This window comes from Hyperoodon ampullatus (genome assembly GCF_949752795.1).
Source record: "Hyperoodon ampullatus genome assembly, chromosome: 18".
In the NCBI taxonomy this organism is placed as follows: domain Eukaryota; kingdom Metazoa; phylum Chordata; class Mammalia; order Artiodactyla; family Ziphiidae; genus Hyperoodon; species Hyperoodon ampullatus.
The window spans coordinates 49109145-49128358 of record NC_136931.1 but is presented as its reverse complement, the minus strand read 5'-3'; the positions used below and the strand labels follow the sequence as shown (position 1 = coordinate 49128358).

The 19214-nt window shown below is 53.8% G+C and overlaps 3 protein-coding genes across 6 annotated transcripts in view; 1 reads left to right on the top strand and 2 right to left on the bottom strand.

Annotated features, from left to right (window-relative positions):
• LOC307066851 (kunitz-type protease inhibitor 2-like) overlaps positions 1–3470 on the bottom strand; it is a gene marked incomplete at its 5' end in the record, with an annotated part of 41882 nt that extends 38412 nt beyond the window's left edge. Inside the window, 4 exons of the mRNA XM_079724076.1 lie at positions 1488–1545; positions 1670–1794; positions 1980–2055; positions 3360–3470. Coding sequence (XP_079580202.1) covers positions 1488–1545; positions 1670–1794; positions 1980–2055; positions 3360–3470 — 370 coding nt within the window. The remainder of the gene's footprint in view (positions 1–1487; positions 1546–1669; positions 1795–1979; positions 2056–3359) is intronic.
• A 22-nt stretch (positions 3471–3492) lies between these two features.
• LOC307067071 (protein YIF1B-like) lies at positions 3493–11458 on the top strand. Its single transcript, XM_079724354.1, has 8 exons — positions 3493–3567; positions 7950–8188; positions 8268–8372; positions 8521–8599; positions 8731–8788; positions 9794–9949; positions 10033–10126; positions 11090–11458. Exons 1-8 carry the CDS (start codon positions 3516–3518, stop codon positions 11243–11245), a joined length of 939 nt encoding a protein of 312 aa, XP_079580480.1. The 5' UTR covers positions 3493–3515; the 3' UTR covers positions 11246–11458.
• Positions 11459–11558: 100 nt separating this feature from the next.
• LOC307067072 (kunitz-type protease inhibitor 2-like) overlaps positions 11559–19214 on the bottom strand; it is a 30928-nt gene continuing 23272 nt past the window's right edge. For 3 of the 4 annotated variants that reach the window (XM_079724355.1, XM_079724356.1, XM_079724359.1), the window contains 3 exons: positions 12140–12234; positions 11838–12014; positions 11559–11702 (listed from right to left, as the gene is read on the bottom strand). In XM_079724355.1, the coding sequence (XP_079580481.1) occupies positions 11682–11702; positions 11838–12014; positions 12140–12234 (293 nt within the window). In that variant the 3' untranslated portion in view covers positions 11559–11681. The remainder of the gene's footprint in view (positions 11703–11837; positions 12015–12139; positions 12235–19214) is intronic. The other variant, XM_079724358.1, reaches the window with a different exon arrangement.

Genomic DNA, 19214 nt, shown 5'->3' with positions numbered 1-19214 from the left:
TTAACACTACTCCCCACCCCCCAACTCAATTTTTCCTCTGTGCCTTAGGCATAGGGAAATTAACAGTCTTCAGAAGACACCACAGGCGATGACTTGGTGCACATACATCCTGCTTTCTTTCTTTCCATCCACAATGCTGGCCTATAAAGCTACCTGGCTGCTGCCTATTTTCCCCACTTGGCATCCTCCTCCAGTCCCCCACCTCCCCCGCCCAACACACTCCTGCTCTAGTCACGTTGTCATCTCTTTTCCTCCAATACCACCAAGCTTGCTCCAGCCTCAAGGCCTTTGAACTCCACTACTTCCAATTGGATCCTGAAGCCTCTGGTCGCTGCCACTTGCTCATTCTTCATGTTAGACCTCAGCCGTCACTGTGCTCAGAGACCTCCCCTGACAACCAGAGCTAAAGGGGCCCCCATCATCTTACATCCTCCCTGTTTGTCTACTTCACCCCGTTCAATTACGTCTTAGTAATTTAATACTGTGCTCAGTGCTCTTTATTTGAATGTTTACTCCCTGTCTCTGTCTATCCCACTAGAATATAAGCTCTCTAAGTGCAGGGACCTGGCTTGTCTGAGTCACAACTGTTATCGCTGCTGCCAGCACTGCCCCTGACACATAAACAGAGGCTCAATAAATTTTGCTGAACCAACGAAGTTTTCTTTCAAGAGATCTATTTTCAAAGCCTCCTTGTGGCTGTCTGAAGCAGTAAGGTTAGACCAACACTTGTTCAAAAGGACCTTTCAGGCCAAACTTCCATAGAGTTTAGAGGTTGAAACTGAGCCTTACCGTCCACCAACCTCTAAGGACCGGGCCAAGGAATCCAAGCCCAGCTTCTCAATGCCAATATTCTTCTTATACCAAGAGGCTCCCCACCCCTTGCACCCTGACAAAGTTTGTTCCCCCCAACACTTTTGCTTTGCTTTTCCTTCCTTTGGATATCACTGAGAAACACCCTTCTTCTTGGAGGCATTCTGCTGCAACTGAACCAGAAAGGTTTCTCACGAGGCTACTGTCCAATATCCAAAAAGGTGGGGGCGAGGGCTTCTTTCCTGAGGCTCAAACGGCCACCGGGTCACCGAATCCAAGCCCCACCCGCTGCGGCTGGCCTCCCTGGGCTTTCTTGGAACTTTTCTCTGCCAGGAAGAGGCTGGTCTTCTGTTCGGCCCCTCACCTCCTTCCTGCCACTCTTCTTGGTCAACAGCGCTAGTCTCCTCCCTCATCCACAGGAAACTTTTCCCAGCCCGGGCTCCTCCGCCTGTCCTCACTCCCAAGGGCTCCCAAACCTCTTTCCCAAGGTTCAGTCTAGCTACACACCCTGAGCTTCACCAAGTCGCCCCCAACTTCTTCCCCCGCCAATTCTCCCCGCTCAGACCCTGCCCAGGGCCTCCTCAGACCCCCACTTACCCCCTCGACCCCGCCCCTAACGCCCCGCCTTCGGCCTCTCAGCCCTCCACAGCTCCCAGGAGACCCGCCCGGGCCCTCACCGTGGACTCCACGTTCTCCGTCGGCCGCCTCAGCCGGGTCGTGCGTTCTGGAGTGGGGCTGCGTTCACCTGGAGGGAACCCCTGTCTAACTCACAAAGGAGACACCACAGGGCCAGGTGTCACCTGTGCCCTCACAGAATAGGGATCCTTAGCTATTCACCAAATCTTTGCTCAGCCCTCACTTTGTGCCCGGCGCTTAGCTGGGTGATGCTGGGGACACGCAGTGACCAAGACAGTCCCTGGGCCCTGCCCTCGGGGGGCGGGGACTCCCCACACTTCAACCGAGTGACAGCCCAGAGGGTCAGGGCTGTGATAAGGGAAGCACAGGCAGAGTGACAGGGGCTGGGATGGCGAAGCCTAGAGGACTGTGCAGCCAGGAGTCATAACTGAGAGACTAGAACAGTCTTCTGTTCTAGGTCCCCAGAAAAGGTCCCCAGAAAAGACAGTGTCTCAGAGGAGGAAAGGGAAAGCCACAGTGACACGGCCACTTGCTGACATCCTTCCGGAGTGCTATCACTCCCCAGAAGTCATTTCTACCATTATCTTTGCCTGAGATAACTGGAGGAGACTGAGGGACAGAAAAGGGGAGGCTGAGGGGGAGACAGGGTTAGACAAAGGGGGAGACGGAGGGCAGAGACAGGAGAGACTAAGGTAGCTTAATGTTCAGGGCCCCTCACTTGCAGGTGTGCCCGTGTGTGCTCACTTGCTGGGGGTTATAATGTTTTGGGGCAAACCAGGGAAACCAGGTTGCAACACAGGAGCATTTTTATGACTTTTTGGGAAAATGTCTAAAGATGTTGTTAAAGAGAAAACCACAGACCCCAAATGGCGTCACTCGTGCTAAAGCCCATGATACCAAACCTAGATTTTAACATCTGACCTAAATGCAATTTTGTCCTTCCCCAGGAAGGTAATCTTAATCGGCCAGTCTGGAATTTCCGGGTCAGCACCAGCGAGGTAATCTGTCATGTGGGACCTCACCATTTCTACACTCCCCACGCCCCCACCCCTACCCCCGCAAAGGAAGAAGAGGTATTCTATAAGATAGATTCTCACCCTCCCACCAAAAGAAGGTGACCTGGCCTGAAATAATTCTTTCTTTTCTCTTGCTAATAACTTCCTTGCCTCCTTCTATAAAAAAACCTCCATTTTGTACAACTCCTTCATGCTCTGGTCTATTTACTAGATGGGATGTCGCCCGATTCATAAATTTTTGAATAAATCCTGTAGGTCTTCAAATTTACTCGGTTTAGTAAAGCAACTATACTCCAATAACAAATTAATTTAAGAAATTTTACTCGGTTTAGTTTGGGGTTTTTTGGTTTGTGTTGTTTGTGGGGGGTTTTTTTTGTTTGTTTTTAGCCGCATCACGCCGGCATGTGGGATCTTTGTTCCCCAACCAGGGATGGAACCCACGCCCCCTGCAGTGGAAGCGCGGAGGCTTAACCACTGGACCGCCAAGGAAGTCCCTAATTTTGTTTTCTAACAATACGTCTTGAGGAAAGACACCTGGTTCTTCCCACCTAACTTGTTGGATATCCTTTTCTTCCTCTAAATAATCACTTTAATACCTAAAGTCGGCCAAAATTGTATAAGCGCTAGAGCCCGCACAACTCTGCTTAGCCCCTGGGGAGCACTAACGGGTCTCTCCTCTCCTGCTCCACACCCTTCTCTCGCTCCCCAGTGTTCTCAAGAGCCAAATTGAGCGTTTGTCTAGAGAACTCCATTTCCCATCGCCCTCTTCGCTCGACACCTACATTTCCCATCATGCACGACACCGCCTACTCCTTCGACTGTTCCGGGCTCCGCCCTCCTTGCCCTGCTGGCCTGACTCTCGCCTCACATCACCGGCCTCCAGTCCTCCCCTCTTACCCGCCAGCTTGTCTGGGCCTCCGTGAGGGGGCGTGGCGTCTGCGCGATAGTGACGCCCATTGGCTGTCGTGTGGCCGGTGAGGCGTGGCTACGGGAGCCGGGCGGGCACATTTCGAACCGTGGCTGGGGCTGCGGTGGCGGCGGCGGCAGCGAAAAATGCACCCGGCAGGCTTGGCGGCGGCGGGGACGCTCCGGCAGCGTAAGTGGCGTACGTGGCCGACCGAGGAGATTGGGAGGGCGGGGCGGGGCGGGGCCGCCTCGGCGGTTGGCGAGGTCGCCGCAGGTCGGAGGTCACGAGGTCAGGGATCTGGAGCTACGAGGTGTGCACAGCGCAGGGATGCCAGGTCCGGGTAGGGGGCGCATTGGACTCGATTCTTCTTTTCTTTAGGAAATTCCTTTAGAAGAAACCAAGTTTGGGCAGGATATTGTGTGATGTGCAGAACAACGCGACTTTCATTCATTTGCAGTTAGCCGTCTGTCCTCTCCCCACCCTTCCGTGTCCTTGGGCTGTTGCCCACGCACCTTAGGACGGCGTTCATAGCCCTGCGTGATCGCAGAGGGCCGTGTTTACCCCTCATTTAAGCTTTGAACCTGTGTTTATTGTGCTGTTAATCCCCTTTTCCCATGTCTGTGAATTTGTATCTCTCTTTAAATTCTTCTTCATCTCCGGGAGTGTGAGTGTGTCTCATTTATTCATTCAGCATCTCTTACTTCAGCTCCCTTGTGCCAGGCCCTGTGCTGCAATTTGGGTACCCAGTAGTAACCAGCAACTTGGCAACTTAAGCTCAGAGTTTAGTGGGAAGACAGACACTAAAGTTGGAAGCAAACTAGGCAGCGGGATAATTTCGGGAGTGATTAGGACTGTAAAGGGAATAAGCCGGAAACTGACTAGGGGTTGAGGAGGCCTTAAGACATGATGCATGCATTCCTCCCTCAACTTTGTAAGATGCCTGACTGGCCCTGTGGTAGGCGATGCTGGGGATACAGCCGTGCCCATCAGTCCTGGTTCCTGTCTTCATGGAGCTTACCAGTACAGAGCAGAAGACAGCGACAGCCTAGCGTGATGGAGCTGTGATAAGAGAAGAGCAAGCAGAGGGGTCAGGGCTGGGATTGGGGAAGCACAATCAGAGTGGTTATGGCTGGGATGGAGGTGTTGTGTTAGCCCAGATTAGGAAACACGAGCCAGCCCAGCCGTGTCAGTGAAGCTTCCTGGAAGAGGTAACATCGAATGATGAGGAATTAGCCCGGGGAAGGGGATTGATTTATGGTGCGAGGGAAAAGCGTGGGAGGCCTGTGCTGAGTAAGCAAGTAGACAAATGAATATAGATTCAGAAATTGTGACAAGTACTTGGAAGAGAAAAAAGAACCACTGGATGTTATGAGAAAGAACAGTGTGGGGCTAGTGCTTTATACTGAGGAGTAAGGAAGGTCTCTCTGAGAAGGACTCTTTTGAGCTGAGGCCTGAGTGCTGCATTGTCAGGTGTTAATTGTGGGAAGGTGTTCCAAGGTGATCGCACTGTATGTTCAAAAGCCTGAGGGGGCAAGGAGCTAGGCAGGGTCAGGGCCCGAGAGGAGGAGGCCCTTGTGACTGGTGGAGTGAGTCCCAGGAGAGGTAGCAAACCAGGGTGGTTGGCAGGGCTGGGTCATGCAGGGCCTCCTAGGCATTTGGATTTTATTCTCAGCGCAGTGGGCACCGATCTCAGGCAGAGGGCATGAAATATTCTCTTTTACATTTAGAGAGATCATTCTGGCTGCTGACTGGAAAGGAGGTTGTTGGGGCTAAGAATGAACAGGGGAAGCTGGTAGGAGGACATTTAAGTCAGGTGCAAGATGACAGAGTCTGAGAAGGGAGGGTAACATTGAGACCAGGGGGGTGAGAACTGATGTCAGAGGTAAAGGCCCTGCTGGGGCCTTGGCAGGAAGTGATGGCTAGAGACAGCCCAGGGCACAGGGTGGGTGGCTGTGAAAGCCATGGGTGTGGTGAGATTGCCCTAGGTGAGAGACAGAAGACAAGGGTAAGGGTGGAAAACTGGGGCACACAATTCAGGGAGCTGGAGAGAAATCACTGATTGAGAAGGACCGATCAGAACATCAGCTCCGTGAAGGCAGGAGTTTTTCCGTTTTGGTTCACTGCTGTATCCACCTCAGCCGCAGCAGAGCCTAACCCACAGAGGTGCTCAGTCGATGTTTGTGGGGCTCCGACAGGAAAGAGAAAGAGGTAGTACAGTGTGTCAGAAGCCAAGAGAGCAGAGTTGGAGGTTGGCATTTGGAGCAAGGGCCTCAGTGCTGCCAAGGAGCTTGAGTGTGAGGAGAGTGGAATTACAGCCTTGGCCTGGTAGTGCAGAGGCATTTAGGGGACCGGTGAGAGCAGAACCCCAAATGCAAAGGGCTGAGGGGCGACAAAGAAGGAGGAATTGCTTACACTAAAGCTTTCAGGAAGCCAGCCCTTTGGCCAGAAGTGGGAGAGGGAAAAGAGAAGTGGTGCTTGGGGACAAGTGGGCCGGGGCCAGTGCTGCTTGCTCTGGGATAGAGGACTACCTGGGTCTGTTTTCAGGCTACAAATAATGAAGAGGAAGAGTCGAGGGTCTAGTTATTGATAATAGGTGACGGGATTGACCACTTTTTTATGGGCCAGGCCAGGGGGTGAGGAGTTTATGTCACTTTGCCCTGGAGTGTTGACACCATCCTGCAGAGGAGAAAACTGAGGCGCACAGAAAGTCATGACATGGATTATGTGATTCCTCTTCCGCATCCCATGGTAATCCTACCACCCTGTTCCCACTGTGGCGCCTGGCACAGAGGAGGAGCTCAGTAAATGTTTGCTGCGATGGCATGGCTTATTGGTCGGGGTGCCGGAGCCTGAGTGCTGGGTTCAGATCTGCCCTCTCCATATTCCCCATCTCAGTAGACAGCGCTCCCATCCATTTGATCACTCAGACCAGAATCTGGGACGACAGCGTGTGAATTCCTTCATCTTCCTTACCCTACCTCAGCCAAGCACACCTCCAGCAATCCTGCCTCTCCTACCTCCAAACTTTGCCAGAAGCAGCCCCTCCCCTCCCCACCCGACCCCTGCCCACCCCATCCTGCCCTCCCACCTGGACCACCTCAGCAGCTTCCTCCCCCCTCCCCTCCTCTCCTCTCCTCTTGTCCCCGCCTTCCCAGTCTGTTCCCCACAAGAAATGGAGGGATCTTTTGAAAACTTGAAACCGGGCTCTGCTTCACACCATCTGTATGACTCTGGGCAAGGGCCTGAGCCTCTTGGGGCTCACAGTTCCCATCTGTAAAATGGGATGATAGTCTCACCAACACAAAATGGATTGTTGTGAGGATTAAATGAGTTAATCCACAGTGTTTAGAACGCGGCCTGGTGTGTGGTTTAAGTGCTCAGCTGGGGTTTCATTATTACAATATTTAACAGGGTGACCTGGGCTGGAATCCTGCTCTGTCACTCCCTCAATTTGGCCCTTTGCACGAGTCATTTAGCCTGTCTGAGCCTCGGTTTCCACATCTGTAAAATGGGCATGGCCATTTATTCATTCATCAGGTTTTTAAATTTACTTTTATTTTTATTTATGTTTGGCTGCGTTGGGTCTTCGTTGCTGCGCGCAGGCCCTCTCCAGTGGTGGGGAGCAGTGGATTCTCTTGTTGCAGAGCACGGGCTCCTGGCTCGCGGGCTCAATAGTTGTGGCTCGCAGGCTCCAGAGCACTGGTCAGTAGTTATGGCGCACGGGCCTAGCCGCTCCGCGGCATGTGGGATCCTCCCGGACCAGGGCCCGAACCCGTGTCCCCTGCATTGGCAGGCGGACCCCCAACTGCTGCGCCACCAGGGAAGCCCTTTTTAAAAATTTATTTATTTTTATTTTTATATATTTATTTTTATTTTTACATCAGGTTTTTATCAAGCACCTACTCTAACCCTGTTCTAGGGGCTGGGGCTTCAGCCACAAGCAAGACAAAGCTCCTCACCTTGGTGGGGGCTCACATTTGAGTGGGGGAGACAGACAGTGAATAAAATAAACAGCTCGTATGTCAGCTGTTGCTGAGTTCTGTGGATATGAATGAAGTGGGGAAGAGGGATGAGGGGGTGGCACCAGGGGAGATGCAGTTGTGGACAGGATGGCTGGGGAAGGCCCCACGGAGCCAAGACCTCGAGGAGAGGAGGGAGCCCTGAGGATGTCTGGGGCAAGAGCATTCAGGCAGAGGAACCGCCAGTGAAGAGGCCCTGAGGTGGGAATGTGCCTGGTGTGTTCACTGAGTACTGAGGCCCGTGTGGCTGGAGCTGGATGAGTAAGAGGGAACATGAAGGGAGAAGGTCTCTCTAGAGACCTTGTTTGTAAGAGGCTTAGCACAGGATTCTGTGCACAGTCAACCCCAGTACACAGTAGCTGTCATCGTCGTCCTCCTCATCGTCATTGTTATTTGGATGGATGGATGGATGGATGGATGGATGGATGGATGGCAGGCAGAGGCCGCCCACACCTGACTAGACAACCCATCTGACAGCAAAACCAGTGGCCCACTGCGGCAGAAGTGGGAGGGAGAGCTCCTGCAAACTGAATGAGGCTCCCCACCCTTCTCCCCCTGCAGCCTCGAAGCGGAGGGTACCTGTGTCCCAGCCAGGCATGGCTGACCCCCACCAGCTTTTTGATGACATGAGTTCGGCCCAGAGCCGAGGCTATGGGGCCCAGCGGGCGCCTGGCGGCTTGGGCTACCCTACAGCCTCCGCCTCACCCCACGCGGCCTTCCTGGGTGATCCTGTGTCCAACATGGCCATGGCCTACGGGAGCAGCCTAGCCGCGCAGGGCAAGGAGCTGGTGGATAAGAACGTGAGTGGGCGGGGCTGGTGGGGGGGGACAGGTAGGGGCCTTGGGGCCGGGGCTTCAGGTTGGCGCTCTGCCTCCCCAGATCGACCGCTTCATCCCCGTCACCAAGCTCAAGTATTACTTCGCCGTGGACACCACGTATGTGGGCAAGAAGCTGGGTCTGCTCCTCTTCCCCTACCTGCACCAGGTGAGCATCTGAGCGGGGTGGCAGCCTGTAGGCAGGGGTGGGGCAGGCGGGGGCAGGCATGAGAGGCAGGAAGATCGCCGAGAGAGGGCCTGCAGGCGGGCCAGGAGCCCAGCTCTGGTCCTGCCTGCCCCCTCCACCCTCCCCACAGGACTGGGAGGTGCAGTACCAGCAGGACACACCAGTGGCCCCGCGCTTTGATGTCAACGCTCCTGACCTCTACATTCCAGGTTTCACGCTACCCACCACGGCCCGGTGCCCTCCTCCCTCTGGGTGGGCCTGTCTCGGGCAGAGGTTTAGGTGCCCGGAGGCCCTGGATGGTCCTTCTTCTGACTAGTGTCTGTGTGTCTCCCTCTCACAGCCATGGCTTTCATCACTTACGTCTTGGTGGCTGGCCTGGCGCTGGGGACCCAGGATAGGTAAGAGAGGCCTGGAGTAGGCAGAGTGGTGTGGGGTTTGGGGGAGCTGAGGGGCAGTCAGGAAAGTGTCTTGCTTCCCCTGTTTCAGAAGAGCCCCACCGTGTTCCCAGTTAGCCCAAGACACAGCCCGCACGGTCACCCTGGCCCCTTTCCTCTTTCCCACCCGTGTGCAGCCCATCACCACACCCTGTGCTGGGTGACACTAAATCCATCCTTCCCCTGGCGTCTCCTAACCAGCTGCCCGGCCCCCACATACCCCCTGCACCCCGACTCCGGCAGGAAGGTCTTGGCTGAGACGTGAGCCTGGCCATGTCCCCCCCTGCTCAGAAGCTGTCCCTAGCTCCCCTGTCCCCAGACCAAGCCCCAGCTCCTTAGCCTGGCACTGCCTGACCTTCTCCCTCACTCTGCTGCGCCACTCTGGTCCTCTTTCTGTTTCTCCAGAGGACCTGGGTTGCCTCCCCAGGGCCTTTGCACATCAGTTCCCTTTGCTGGGGAGTGTGTTCCTCCCCTACATCACCTGCTGAGCACCTGTTCATTCATGATGTCGCCACTGCTATGTTACTTCCTCAGGGAAGCCTTTCCACCCTCCAGCCTGCATCAGGCCCCCACCTCTCACTCATAGACCCCTGTTCATTTCCTTTGTAGCATGGAAAACAGTTGTCATTAGAGTCCATTAATTGTTGAGGCACTGGGGATATGGCAGAGACTAAGGTCCTTCTTCCCCAGTCAGCTCCTTCCTCCTTCAAGCCTTAGCTCACGTGTCTGATACCCACCTCCCAATGGGGTCACACACCTCCCCTGCCCTGTGCTTCCCCCATCCCAGCCCTGACCTTTCTGGGCTGTCACTGGGAATGGGATTTCCAGGACAAGGCCCAGATCCATCTTGGTCCCTGCCTGTTCTTCAGCATGCCCCGCCCCCAACCCCCCCACACAGGCTGTCCCCAGGCAGATGCTTAGGGAGGGTCCGAGCCAGCTAACTGAATGACAGAGATCTGGTGTTGACAGGTTCTCCCCAGACCTCCTGGGGCTGCAGGCAAGCTCCGCGTTGGCCTGGCTGACACTGGAGGTGCTGGCCATCCTGCTCGGCCTCTACCTTGTCACTGTCAACACAGACCTCACCACTATCGACCTGGTGGCCTTCTTGGGCTACAAATACGTTGGGTGAGTACCCCCTCCGCCTTCCCACCGCCAGCCCCCAGCCCTGGGGCTTCTTCCTCAGACCAGCCTTCTCCTTTCCCCCACAGGATGATTGGCGGGGTCCTCATGGGCCTGCTCTTTGGAAAGATTGGCTACTACCTGGTGCTGGGCTGGTGCTGTGTGTCCATCTTTGTGTTCATGGTGAGCTGGGGCTCAGGGAAGGATGGGACTCAGGGCACCGGCCTCCTGGGCAGAGTTGGGGGTCCCTGGAGGCATCCAAGCAGGGGATATCAGGTGGGGAGTTTAGACCAGAGGCCCCACACTGGTGAACTGAGGAGCCCTGGAGTGGCTGCCCTAGCCTGAGGGCCCGGAGAGCTTCCTGGAAGACGGGGTGTCCAAGCGGGGTCCTGAAGGAAGAGGCGGCGCCAGCCAGGCTACTAGAGTGGGCTCTCACCCCCACTCCACTCTCCTTGCATGATGGGCTTTCCTACCGGAATTTCCTTTAGGGTGAAAAGAGTTCCGTATCCTCAAAGTAGCTTCTCTGAGAGTTCATCCAGCTGGAGTGGAGGTGCTGGTTAAGAGCACTGGGATCCACCAGGCCTGGGTTTGAACCCAGGCTTCGCTCGATCCTGGGCAGATCACTTCCTCTCTTTAAACCTGCTTCCCCTTTTGTAAAATGGGGATGATGATAATTGCACGTCAGGGTACTGGGAGGATTCAGTGTGAGGAGCAGAGGGCAGAAGCCAGCGGCTGGTGGGCCGGATCTGCTCAGAGCAACTCCGACTTAGATGTCATTATGTAGAATTCTGGCGGGGGAGGGGGTGGGCAAAAAAGCTAAGAAGAAAAAGAAGGCACTTCTGGCCTGTGTTGAAAAATTGTCGAGGGTCAACACAAGCTGGTGGCGGCCAAAGGGCCAAGCCTGGCCGTCCCCTCAGGCGGAGTATTCACAGTGAACTTCCTCACCTCACTCACTTAAGAGGCCTCGCCTGGCGTTTGAGTTTGGAACCCTCACATTTGCTCCCAAGGCCTCCGCGTGTGTTAGGAGGTTTGGGAGAAAGCAAGGCTCCTCAAGAGCAGAGACCTGAGCCCAGCTGCCCTATGGAGGGGGGGAAACTAGAGTCTGGAAGGAGTGCGGGCTCAAGAGTGAACGCCTCCCCCGCCCAGATCCGGACGCTGCGGCTGAAGATCCTGGCCGAGGCGGCGGCCGAGGGCGTCCCGGTGCGTGGGGCGCGGAACCAGCTGCGCATGTACCTGACCATGGCCGTGGCGGCGGCGCAGCCGCTGCTCATGTACTGGCTCACCTTCCACCTGGTGCGGTGAGGGCGGCCCCGCGACGCCTCCAGCTGCTGCTTCCGGTGGCCACCGCGCTGCCGCCGCTCATCTCCCGGCCACCTGCCGGCCACAGGGTCCGGCCCGCCGCCCGAGTCCCTCCCTCCCCATCCTCGCCGAGGTGCTGAGATCTCCAGCTGCACAGGCCGCCCCCCAGGAGTGCGGCCACTGTTCCAGAAACAATAAACCGTGATGGGCACGGCGTGGGCAGCCTCTCCTTGGCGCGCGGTGCCCAGCAGGGGGCAGGCCCGGTCCGGGAAGGGGGAATGGGGAAGGGCGGGGCGGGGACAAAAGGCAACCTGGAGGCCGAGAGAAGGTTTAATGAGCCCAGGCCAGGCCCGTCAGTGGGAAGCCTCCTTCTTCTTGCCCTCCTTCTTCTCCTTTTTCACCTTGGGTTTCTTGACCTTCCCCGGGGCGCTTTGTGCTGCTAGGGGCTGACAGCAAGGGGCTGTGGGGCGGAGAGCGGTGGGGGAGGGAGAGGAGAGAGAGGGTTCGCCTGTGAGAAGTCGGACCAAATTCCGGGCTGAGACTCCGCCCTCACCTGGGGCGCCGGGCACCCGCCGGAGAGGGGTGAGCCTCTTACCTTCTCCTTATTTTCTGAGTCGCTGCTGCTGGAATCTGAGGCGCTTCCGTGCCCGTGGCCGTGCCCATGGCCGTGGCCGTGGCCGTGCCCGCGCTCGTGGCCGTGCCTGTGCCCGGTCTTGGGCTCGTGGCCGTGCCTGTGCCCGGGCTCGTGCCCGTGCCCGTGGCCATGTTCAGGCTAGTCGGAGGCATGGTAGTGAGGCCGGGGACCCCTTTCCCAGCTCCCATCCCCCCATGTCGGAGGCCCCAGACCTAGCGGGGCCCTGGGGTCAAAAACACCCTCCTACGAATAAAGTGACTTACCTTCAGGTTATCAAGAATGTGAACGTTGGCGGGGGTGTGCCTGGGGTCTCCCACCCGGCCTGCCCCTTCGGGCTTATTGGGGGTGGACTCCAGGGCTGCAGAGAGGAGAGAAATTGGGTGAGTTGGTGCAAGCGCAGGGAATGCCCTGTTGGAGGCAGTCCCTGGGTTTGATTCTGGCCCCCTGCCCCTCAAGCTCTGCACTCCCCAGGAGCGCACCTGCTGAGGGTCGACCTCCATGGTGGTGAGAGAAGGTATGTCTGCCGGGCCAGAGGCAGGGGACAGAATTTGAGGAGAGGCAGTGGGCCGGTCCTAGAAGTTCTGAGGAGCCCTACCCGAGACCTTTGTTCAGAGTCCTTAGCCCTGACTCAGAGCCCCTCCCCGGCACCGCCCAGCTGGTCCTCTGGGAAATGGGGAGGGTGGACAGTTAACTTATGTCTCCCCCGCACCACCACCCACCCAGTGAGCCTTGGCAAGTGGGCGGTGGGTGGGGCTGGGGGAGGAATGTGTGGGCAGTTGCAGATTTGAGGGGCTAGAGCTGTTACCAGCTTCCCCTAAAAGGGTCAGATCCTTGCTTTTGAAGAAATGAGAGGGAGGGTGCCTCCCCGTGCCCTCTGTGATCATACTGACACTCCTTGTGTACTTACTACATGCTGGGGCGCTGTTGCAAGGGCTTCAGATACATTAACTCACTATAGCAATGCCTTTGGCTTGGTTGGGAGCAGTGTCTGAAGGGGTGAAGAGCATGCACTTGGAACCAGTCTGCTGCTTGGAAGCCCATCTGTATTACTTAGTAGCAGAGTGATCTGGGGAAAGTTACTCCCCCTCTCTGGGCCTCAGTTTCCTCATCTGTAAAGAACAGCTACCATATGGAGCTGTTGTAAGAATCAAATGGATTAGTTTCCCACAACCATGCCTGCACACAGTTACAAGGAGTAAGTGCTTATAAAATAATGTTTGGCTTTTAAGTAAAAGGTAGCTATGGTTGCTATCCCTATTTTACAGATGAGAAAACCGAGGGACCAGTTAAGATGACAAGGGACAAAATTAGCCCCTTGTGAACAGGCTAGAACTGAGATTCGAACCCAGGCAGTGTAGCTCAAGTCCAAGGCTGTGCCTGGCCCCTTTGTCTCACCCTGGGGGTCACTCAGCAGAAGGGGCAGCCAGGCGAGCCCAGCCTTCCCTCCCCACACTGCGCAGGGCCCAGGTTAGGCCCAGGGAGGAGGTGGGGCCTGTGTCATCTGTTCCGATGGCTGTGAGGCTAGGAGTCCTTGCGAGTCCCTCTCCAGCCCAGCCCTGCTGCCAAGTTGGCTGCCTGGACCTGCAGGAGTGGCAGGCAAGGCTGGCATTTAGGCAGGAGCAGGTAGCTGAGGCCTGCGGACGATGACGAGCGTGTAGCTTTCAGCCTTGTGCATTCAGGCCTCTGCTCCAAAGTCCATTCCTTAGAGGAGGCTGCCCTGACTGCTGGCTCCACAGAGCCTCGTCACTCCATCCCCTTTCCCCTGCTTCGTGGCCAGCATAGATAGCCCTTGCTTACCACTCTCTGAGGTTATCTTTCTTCTCACGTGTTCCTTCAGCATATATTTATTGAGTACCTACTATGTGTCCGGGACAGTTCAAGTTCTGGGGACACAGAGCTGAACAAAACCAGCAAAAATTCCAGCCCCATGGAATTGACATTCTAGTGCGGGGAACAAGGCAAAATGTAGAGTATGTTAGAAAAAGCTGGAAACAAAACTGTCCATCAGTTGGTGAATAGATATACAAAATGTGATATATCTATCCATACGATGGAATATTATTCAGCAATAAAAAGGACTGAACTCCTGACATACGCTACAGCTTCATAAACCTCAAAAACATTTTGCTGGGTGAAAGAAGCCAGACACAAGAGACTATGTTATCATTCATGTGAAGTATTCAGAAAAGGCAATTAGAGAGACAAAGTAGATTAGTGGTTGCTGGGAGCTGAGTGTGGGAATGGCGATTAGCTGTAAAAGGCCATGAGGGATCTTACTGGGGGGAAGGGGATGAAAGTGTTCTAAAACAGATTTACGGTGATAGTTGCACCGCCTAGTAAAATTATTAAAAATCACTGAATTGTATATTTGAAATGGGTTTTATGTAAGTTATAACTCAATGAACTCTATTTTTTCTTTAAGTAATATATGTTAAGAAGAGGAATACAGCAAGAACGGGGACCAAGGAATAACTATGTAGTATGTTTGGGAGACACTGGATTTCAGATAGAGTTACCAGGGAAGCCTCACTGAAGTCTTTTCTGAGTACAGATCTGAAGGTGAGAAACAAGTCATGCAAGCACATGGGGGCATATCTAGGCAGAGGGAGTAGCAAGTGCAAAGGCCCTGAGGCAGGAATGTCCCTGTGTATCTGAAGAGCTGGAGGGAGAGAGGTAGAAGAGGAGGGGTGGTTGGGGTGGGTGGTGGAATGTCTTGTAAATCAAAGACCTGTGGTCTTTACTCTGAGTGAGAAGAGGAGGTGAACAGTGATTGTGGCTTTGCCGACAACCGTGTGCAGGATATGAGAGGAAGTGCCTGTCTCTCCCGGCAGAACATAAATTCAGGAGGGTGGGAGCTTCGTTGCTTTGCTCAGCGCCTGGAAGGGCGTGACTCAGAGTTGGTGTTCCCTATCATTTGGTGAATAGGTTACCTGATGTCCGGCAGTGTGGTAATGGCAGGTTAGAGCAAGCTTAGAGTGGCTACGAGTTTGGGTTCTGGAGGTCAGTCTGCTTACAGGTGAATCCTTGCTCCACCACTTACTGTTCTGTGGACCATTAAGTTAGTCAGTCTGGCCCTCATTGTCCTCCTCTGTCAAATGGAACTTAACCTCATAAGGTAAATGGTTTTGCACAGAGCGTGCCTGGGACAAGGTAAATAGATACTTGATAAATGTTAGTTTTTATTATGATTCACAAACACAGTCTCATGATTCCTTATGAAACTGGCAATAGGATCCCCATGTTATATGTAGGTGAGCCCTAAAAGGTACAGTAGGACACTGGGCTAGTAGGTTGTGGGACAGCAGTGTGAGACCTTCCAGACTCAAGAGGAAGTAGTAGCTCTTCACCGCTGTGCTAAATAAAATGGTGGGGTCAGTGAGTGAATGGGTCCAGGGAGACCTCGGCCTGGTCCTTCAGATCCCCAGCTGTTCGCTCCTATATTATATTTAGGATGTGGCAGCTTTCAGAGACTCTGAAGACAGAGGCTTAACAAGAGAGCTTCACTCTTCTCTCCCACGAAAACCTGAGCTGGAGGGAGTCCACAGCAGGTGAGTGGGTGACTCTGCGAGATCACCCAGAGACCGGGCTCCCTCTGTCTGGGAGCTCTGCAGTCCTCCAGGCTGTCGCCCCTGGGCCTGTGGGGAGCCTGGCCCCCACCATCGGGCTCTCAGGAAGGAAAAGGGCAAGTGGAGGGCACACCACTTCCTTTTAAGGACCCGACCTGGAGGCAGCACACATCCCTTCAGTCTGGATTTAGACACCTGGTCACATCCAGCTGCAAGGGAGACAGGGAAACAGCGAGTTTCTAGCTGGGCAGCCACATACCCACTAAAACCCGGGGACTTCTATTACTGAAAGGAAGAAAGGGCAATGGGACACGGGAGCCCATCACCACTGCCTGTCGGTGGCAGCAAGTGTCCCTCCCTTACTCCCCTACCCCGGAAGGTTTACAAATGGAGGCGAGATTAAAGCTGGGAAGGTGGACAGAAATACTTGGATGAAAAACGTAGGTGAGACAAGGGCCCTCCGAAGACAAGGCCATGTCCATCTGCTCTTTAAAAGTGAGTTCCCTGCCATTCGCTTCTCATCTTCCATGGCTAACGGAAGCAGAGACAGTAGCTATGCCTGTCCTCCCCAGGCCCCGCCTGCTCCTGGTATCTAATGGCACTGCCCTCCCCTGCAGTGTTGGGTCTAGAGGGCAGAAAGAGCACTGGTTACACCCCTCCTTCCCCACCACCCACCTCCTGGGGTCTGAGGTGTTCCCTTGCCAGGTGCCAGGTTGTTATTCTCCCTCCGAGGACACAAAATCAGTGTGACTCCCATCCCAGAAGGTATAGCTTTACCTCTTCTGTCATCACCTACTCACACCCAGACCTTTTGTTTGGAAAGGTCAGATGTAAATGGAACAAGCATTCTTACAAATGTACAGAGACCATGTGGGCCACTGTAGGGAGACGTGGCAGGCAGGGCACCCAATGACCAAGTGGTCATTGTTTTCATGACCTGGGACTAGTCATCCAAGAAAGAATCTCGGAGGCTGAACCAGAATTAATTCCTGAGGCCCCCTTTGGTCAGCTGCCACCCAGAGGGTGCACCAACCAGGTGAACCTGGGCTTGCTGTTAGGGGGAAGAAAGATGCACCATACACAGGAATGATGAGGGTAGAATTCCAAATTTTTGAAATAGTCTATATAACTCCCAACCCCTTTGACCTGATCTTTACCCAGGAGATAGAGATAAATCCTTTTTGGTGACAAACACATTCAGTGACCAAACTACCTTACTAAAGTGTATGGTCCAGGAAGAGGTAGAGATCCTTGTTGAGGTGATTTTTTAGAAGCCCTTTCCACCTCTGAATGATGCTAGCAGTCTGAGGATGACAAAGGCCATGAAATGTCCATTGAACACCTTGGCTACTGGCCTATTGTTAGGCAGCTTTTGCAACGAAAAGAGGACCAACGTCAGCCTTTAAATGGTCTAGAAAGTGGGAAACATGGCAGTGTAGTTTCAAGGGCCATAGTGGCGTGGCAGGAGGTGGCTGACCAGACTGGAACAGCAGCATCATAACCCGGAAAAGTACAGAAGGGAGACAGACACCACTGGCAAACAAAGAGTGCCGCAAGGCCTCATGCTGTCAATCTGCCAGGAGCAAGTGGAGCTACGGGGCCTCCCAAACCACAAGACAGAACAGGACAAATTCTGGCAGAAGTGAGTCACAGAGGTAACTTCTGCATCAAAAACATATAAAGGTACACTATGAAAAACCTGTAAAAACTCGACTGGCCTTGATGGTGTTAGGAGAATTCACTTCATGATCTTCCTACGGCAGTAGAATTATTTAAAAGTGATTCCCAGACTTTCCTGGAGGTCCAGCGGTTAAGACTCTGCGCTTCCAATACAGGGGTGCACATTCGATCCCTGGTCAGGGAACTAACATCCCACGTGCCACATGGCACGGCAAAAAAAACAACAACAAAAAGTGAAGTGATTGCCGACAGTTTCTTTTAAAATCCAAACACACTACTTTTTTCCTTCACATGAAGGAGAGACAACTCTTGTTCAAGCAGGTAGAGAAAGGCCAGAGGCATCAGTGGGTCTGAGGTTCCTGAATCCAAAGGGATACATGAGTGGACCTGAGAGTTGCTCGTGGGGTGGCAGCGTGGGTGTAGGGAAGAACCACCAACTACTAAGGAGGAACGAGGACACAGGTAGGTGGGCAGAGGTGGCCACCACTTCCCGTGGGCAACCTGACATCTATGATCTCATGTGGTCCTCACATCCACCCATCTTACAGGTGAGGAAACCGGAGGTTCAAAGGAGTTAAGTGACCTGCCTGCTGTTGCACACCTGGAGGGGGTGGTGGGCGGAGAGGCTCTTCCCAACGTCTAGGCCCTCTTTCCCTGGACCACAGGCTCTTGCGGAGCACTGGGGAGGTGGGGCGCAGGGGGAACGGGGGCGGGGTTCCCAATTTGTCTGGGATATGGCACCTGTTCACCAACTCTGAGTCAACCACAGTGAGGGCCTGGAACACCAGGTTGCCTGGAAGGCTTCGCAGGGAGAATGCCAGAATCCATGAGCAATATCTACCATGGACCAGAGAGGCTGGGGGGAATTGGATGAGGTATTTACCCAACTGCTTCTGGAACAGATTTCTAAGCCCGAATGGACAGAAGCCTTTCCCCCAATGTACAGTCATCCCTCCACGATATTGTGTGTTCAGTTCCAGACTACCACAACAAAGCAAATATCACAATAAAGCAAGTCACATGAATTTTTTGATTTCCCGGTGCATATAACAGTTATGTTTACACTATAGTCTATTAAGTGTGCAATCGCATTGTGTCTAAAAAAACAATGTATATACCTTAATTTAAAAATACTTTAGGGGGCTTCCTTGGTGGCGCAGCGGTTGAGAGTCTGCCTGCCGATGCAGGAGACACGGGTTCGTGCCCCGGTCCGGGAAGATCCCACATGCCGCGGAGCGGCTGGGCCCGTGAGCCATGGCTGCTGAGGCTGCGTGTCCGGAGCCTGTGCTCCGCAACGGGAGAGGCCACAACAGTGAGAGGCCTGCATACCGCAAAAAAAAAAAAAAGAAAGAAAAAAAAAAACTTTAGGGCTTCCCTGGTGGCGCAGTGGTTGAGAATCTGCCTGCTAATGCGGGGGACATGGGTTCGAGCCCTGGTCGGGGAGGATCCCACATGCTGCGGAGCAACTAGGCCCGTGAGCCACAGCTACTGAGCCTGCGCGTCTGGAGCCTGTGCTGCACAACAAGAGAGGCCGCGATAGTGAGAGGCCCACGCACCGCGATGAAGAGTGGCCCCCACTTGCCACAACTAGAGAAAGCCCTCGCACAGAAACGAAGACCCAACACAGCAAAAATAAATTAATAATCTCCTACCCACAACATCTTTAAAAAAAAAAATACTTTAACTGCTAGCCATCATCTGACAATGCAGGGTTGCCACAAACCTTCAATATGTAAAAAAAAAAGAACAAAAAAAAAAAACCCAAACTGAAAACAACCCTGCAGTATCTGCGAAGTGCAATAAAAGGAGGTATGTCTGTATAGAATGTGGCCTTTTGGCCTGAAGGGATTTCTACGAAGGGTCAAGGAAAGGAGGGCTTATTGTCTTTTTGTTCCAATTTATTTTTAAATAAATAAAAAAACAAAAATCATGGATGCTGAAGTGGGTCATTAAAAAAAATAAAGTGTGATACGACCAAAATTGTTTAAGATTTTTTCCCTTTTTGTTTTTAATTATTTATTTATTTATTTTATTTTGGCTGTGTTGGGTCTTCGTTGCTGCATGCGGGCTTCCTCTAGTTGCGCTGAGCAGG

Coding starts and splice junctions, on each gene's coding strand:
- LOC307067071 (XM_079724354.1), top strand. CDS start 3,516: ATGCACCCGGCAGGCTTGGCGGCGGCGGGGACGCTCCGGCAGCGTAAG. Junction 8,189..8,267: donor AGGAGCTGGTGGATAAGAAC/GTGAGTGGGCGG, acceptor CTGCCTCCCCAG/ATCGACCGCTTCATCCCCGT. Junction 9,950..10,032: donor TTGGGCTACAAATACGTTGG/GTGAGTACCCCC, acceptor TTTCCCCCACAG/GATGATTGGCGGGGTCCTCA.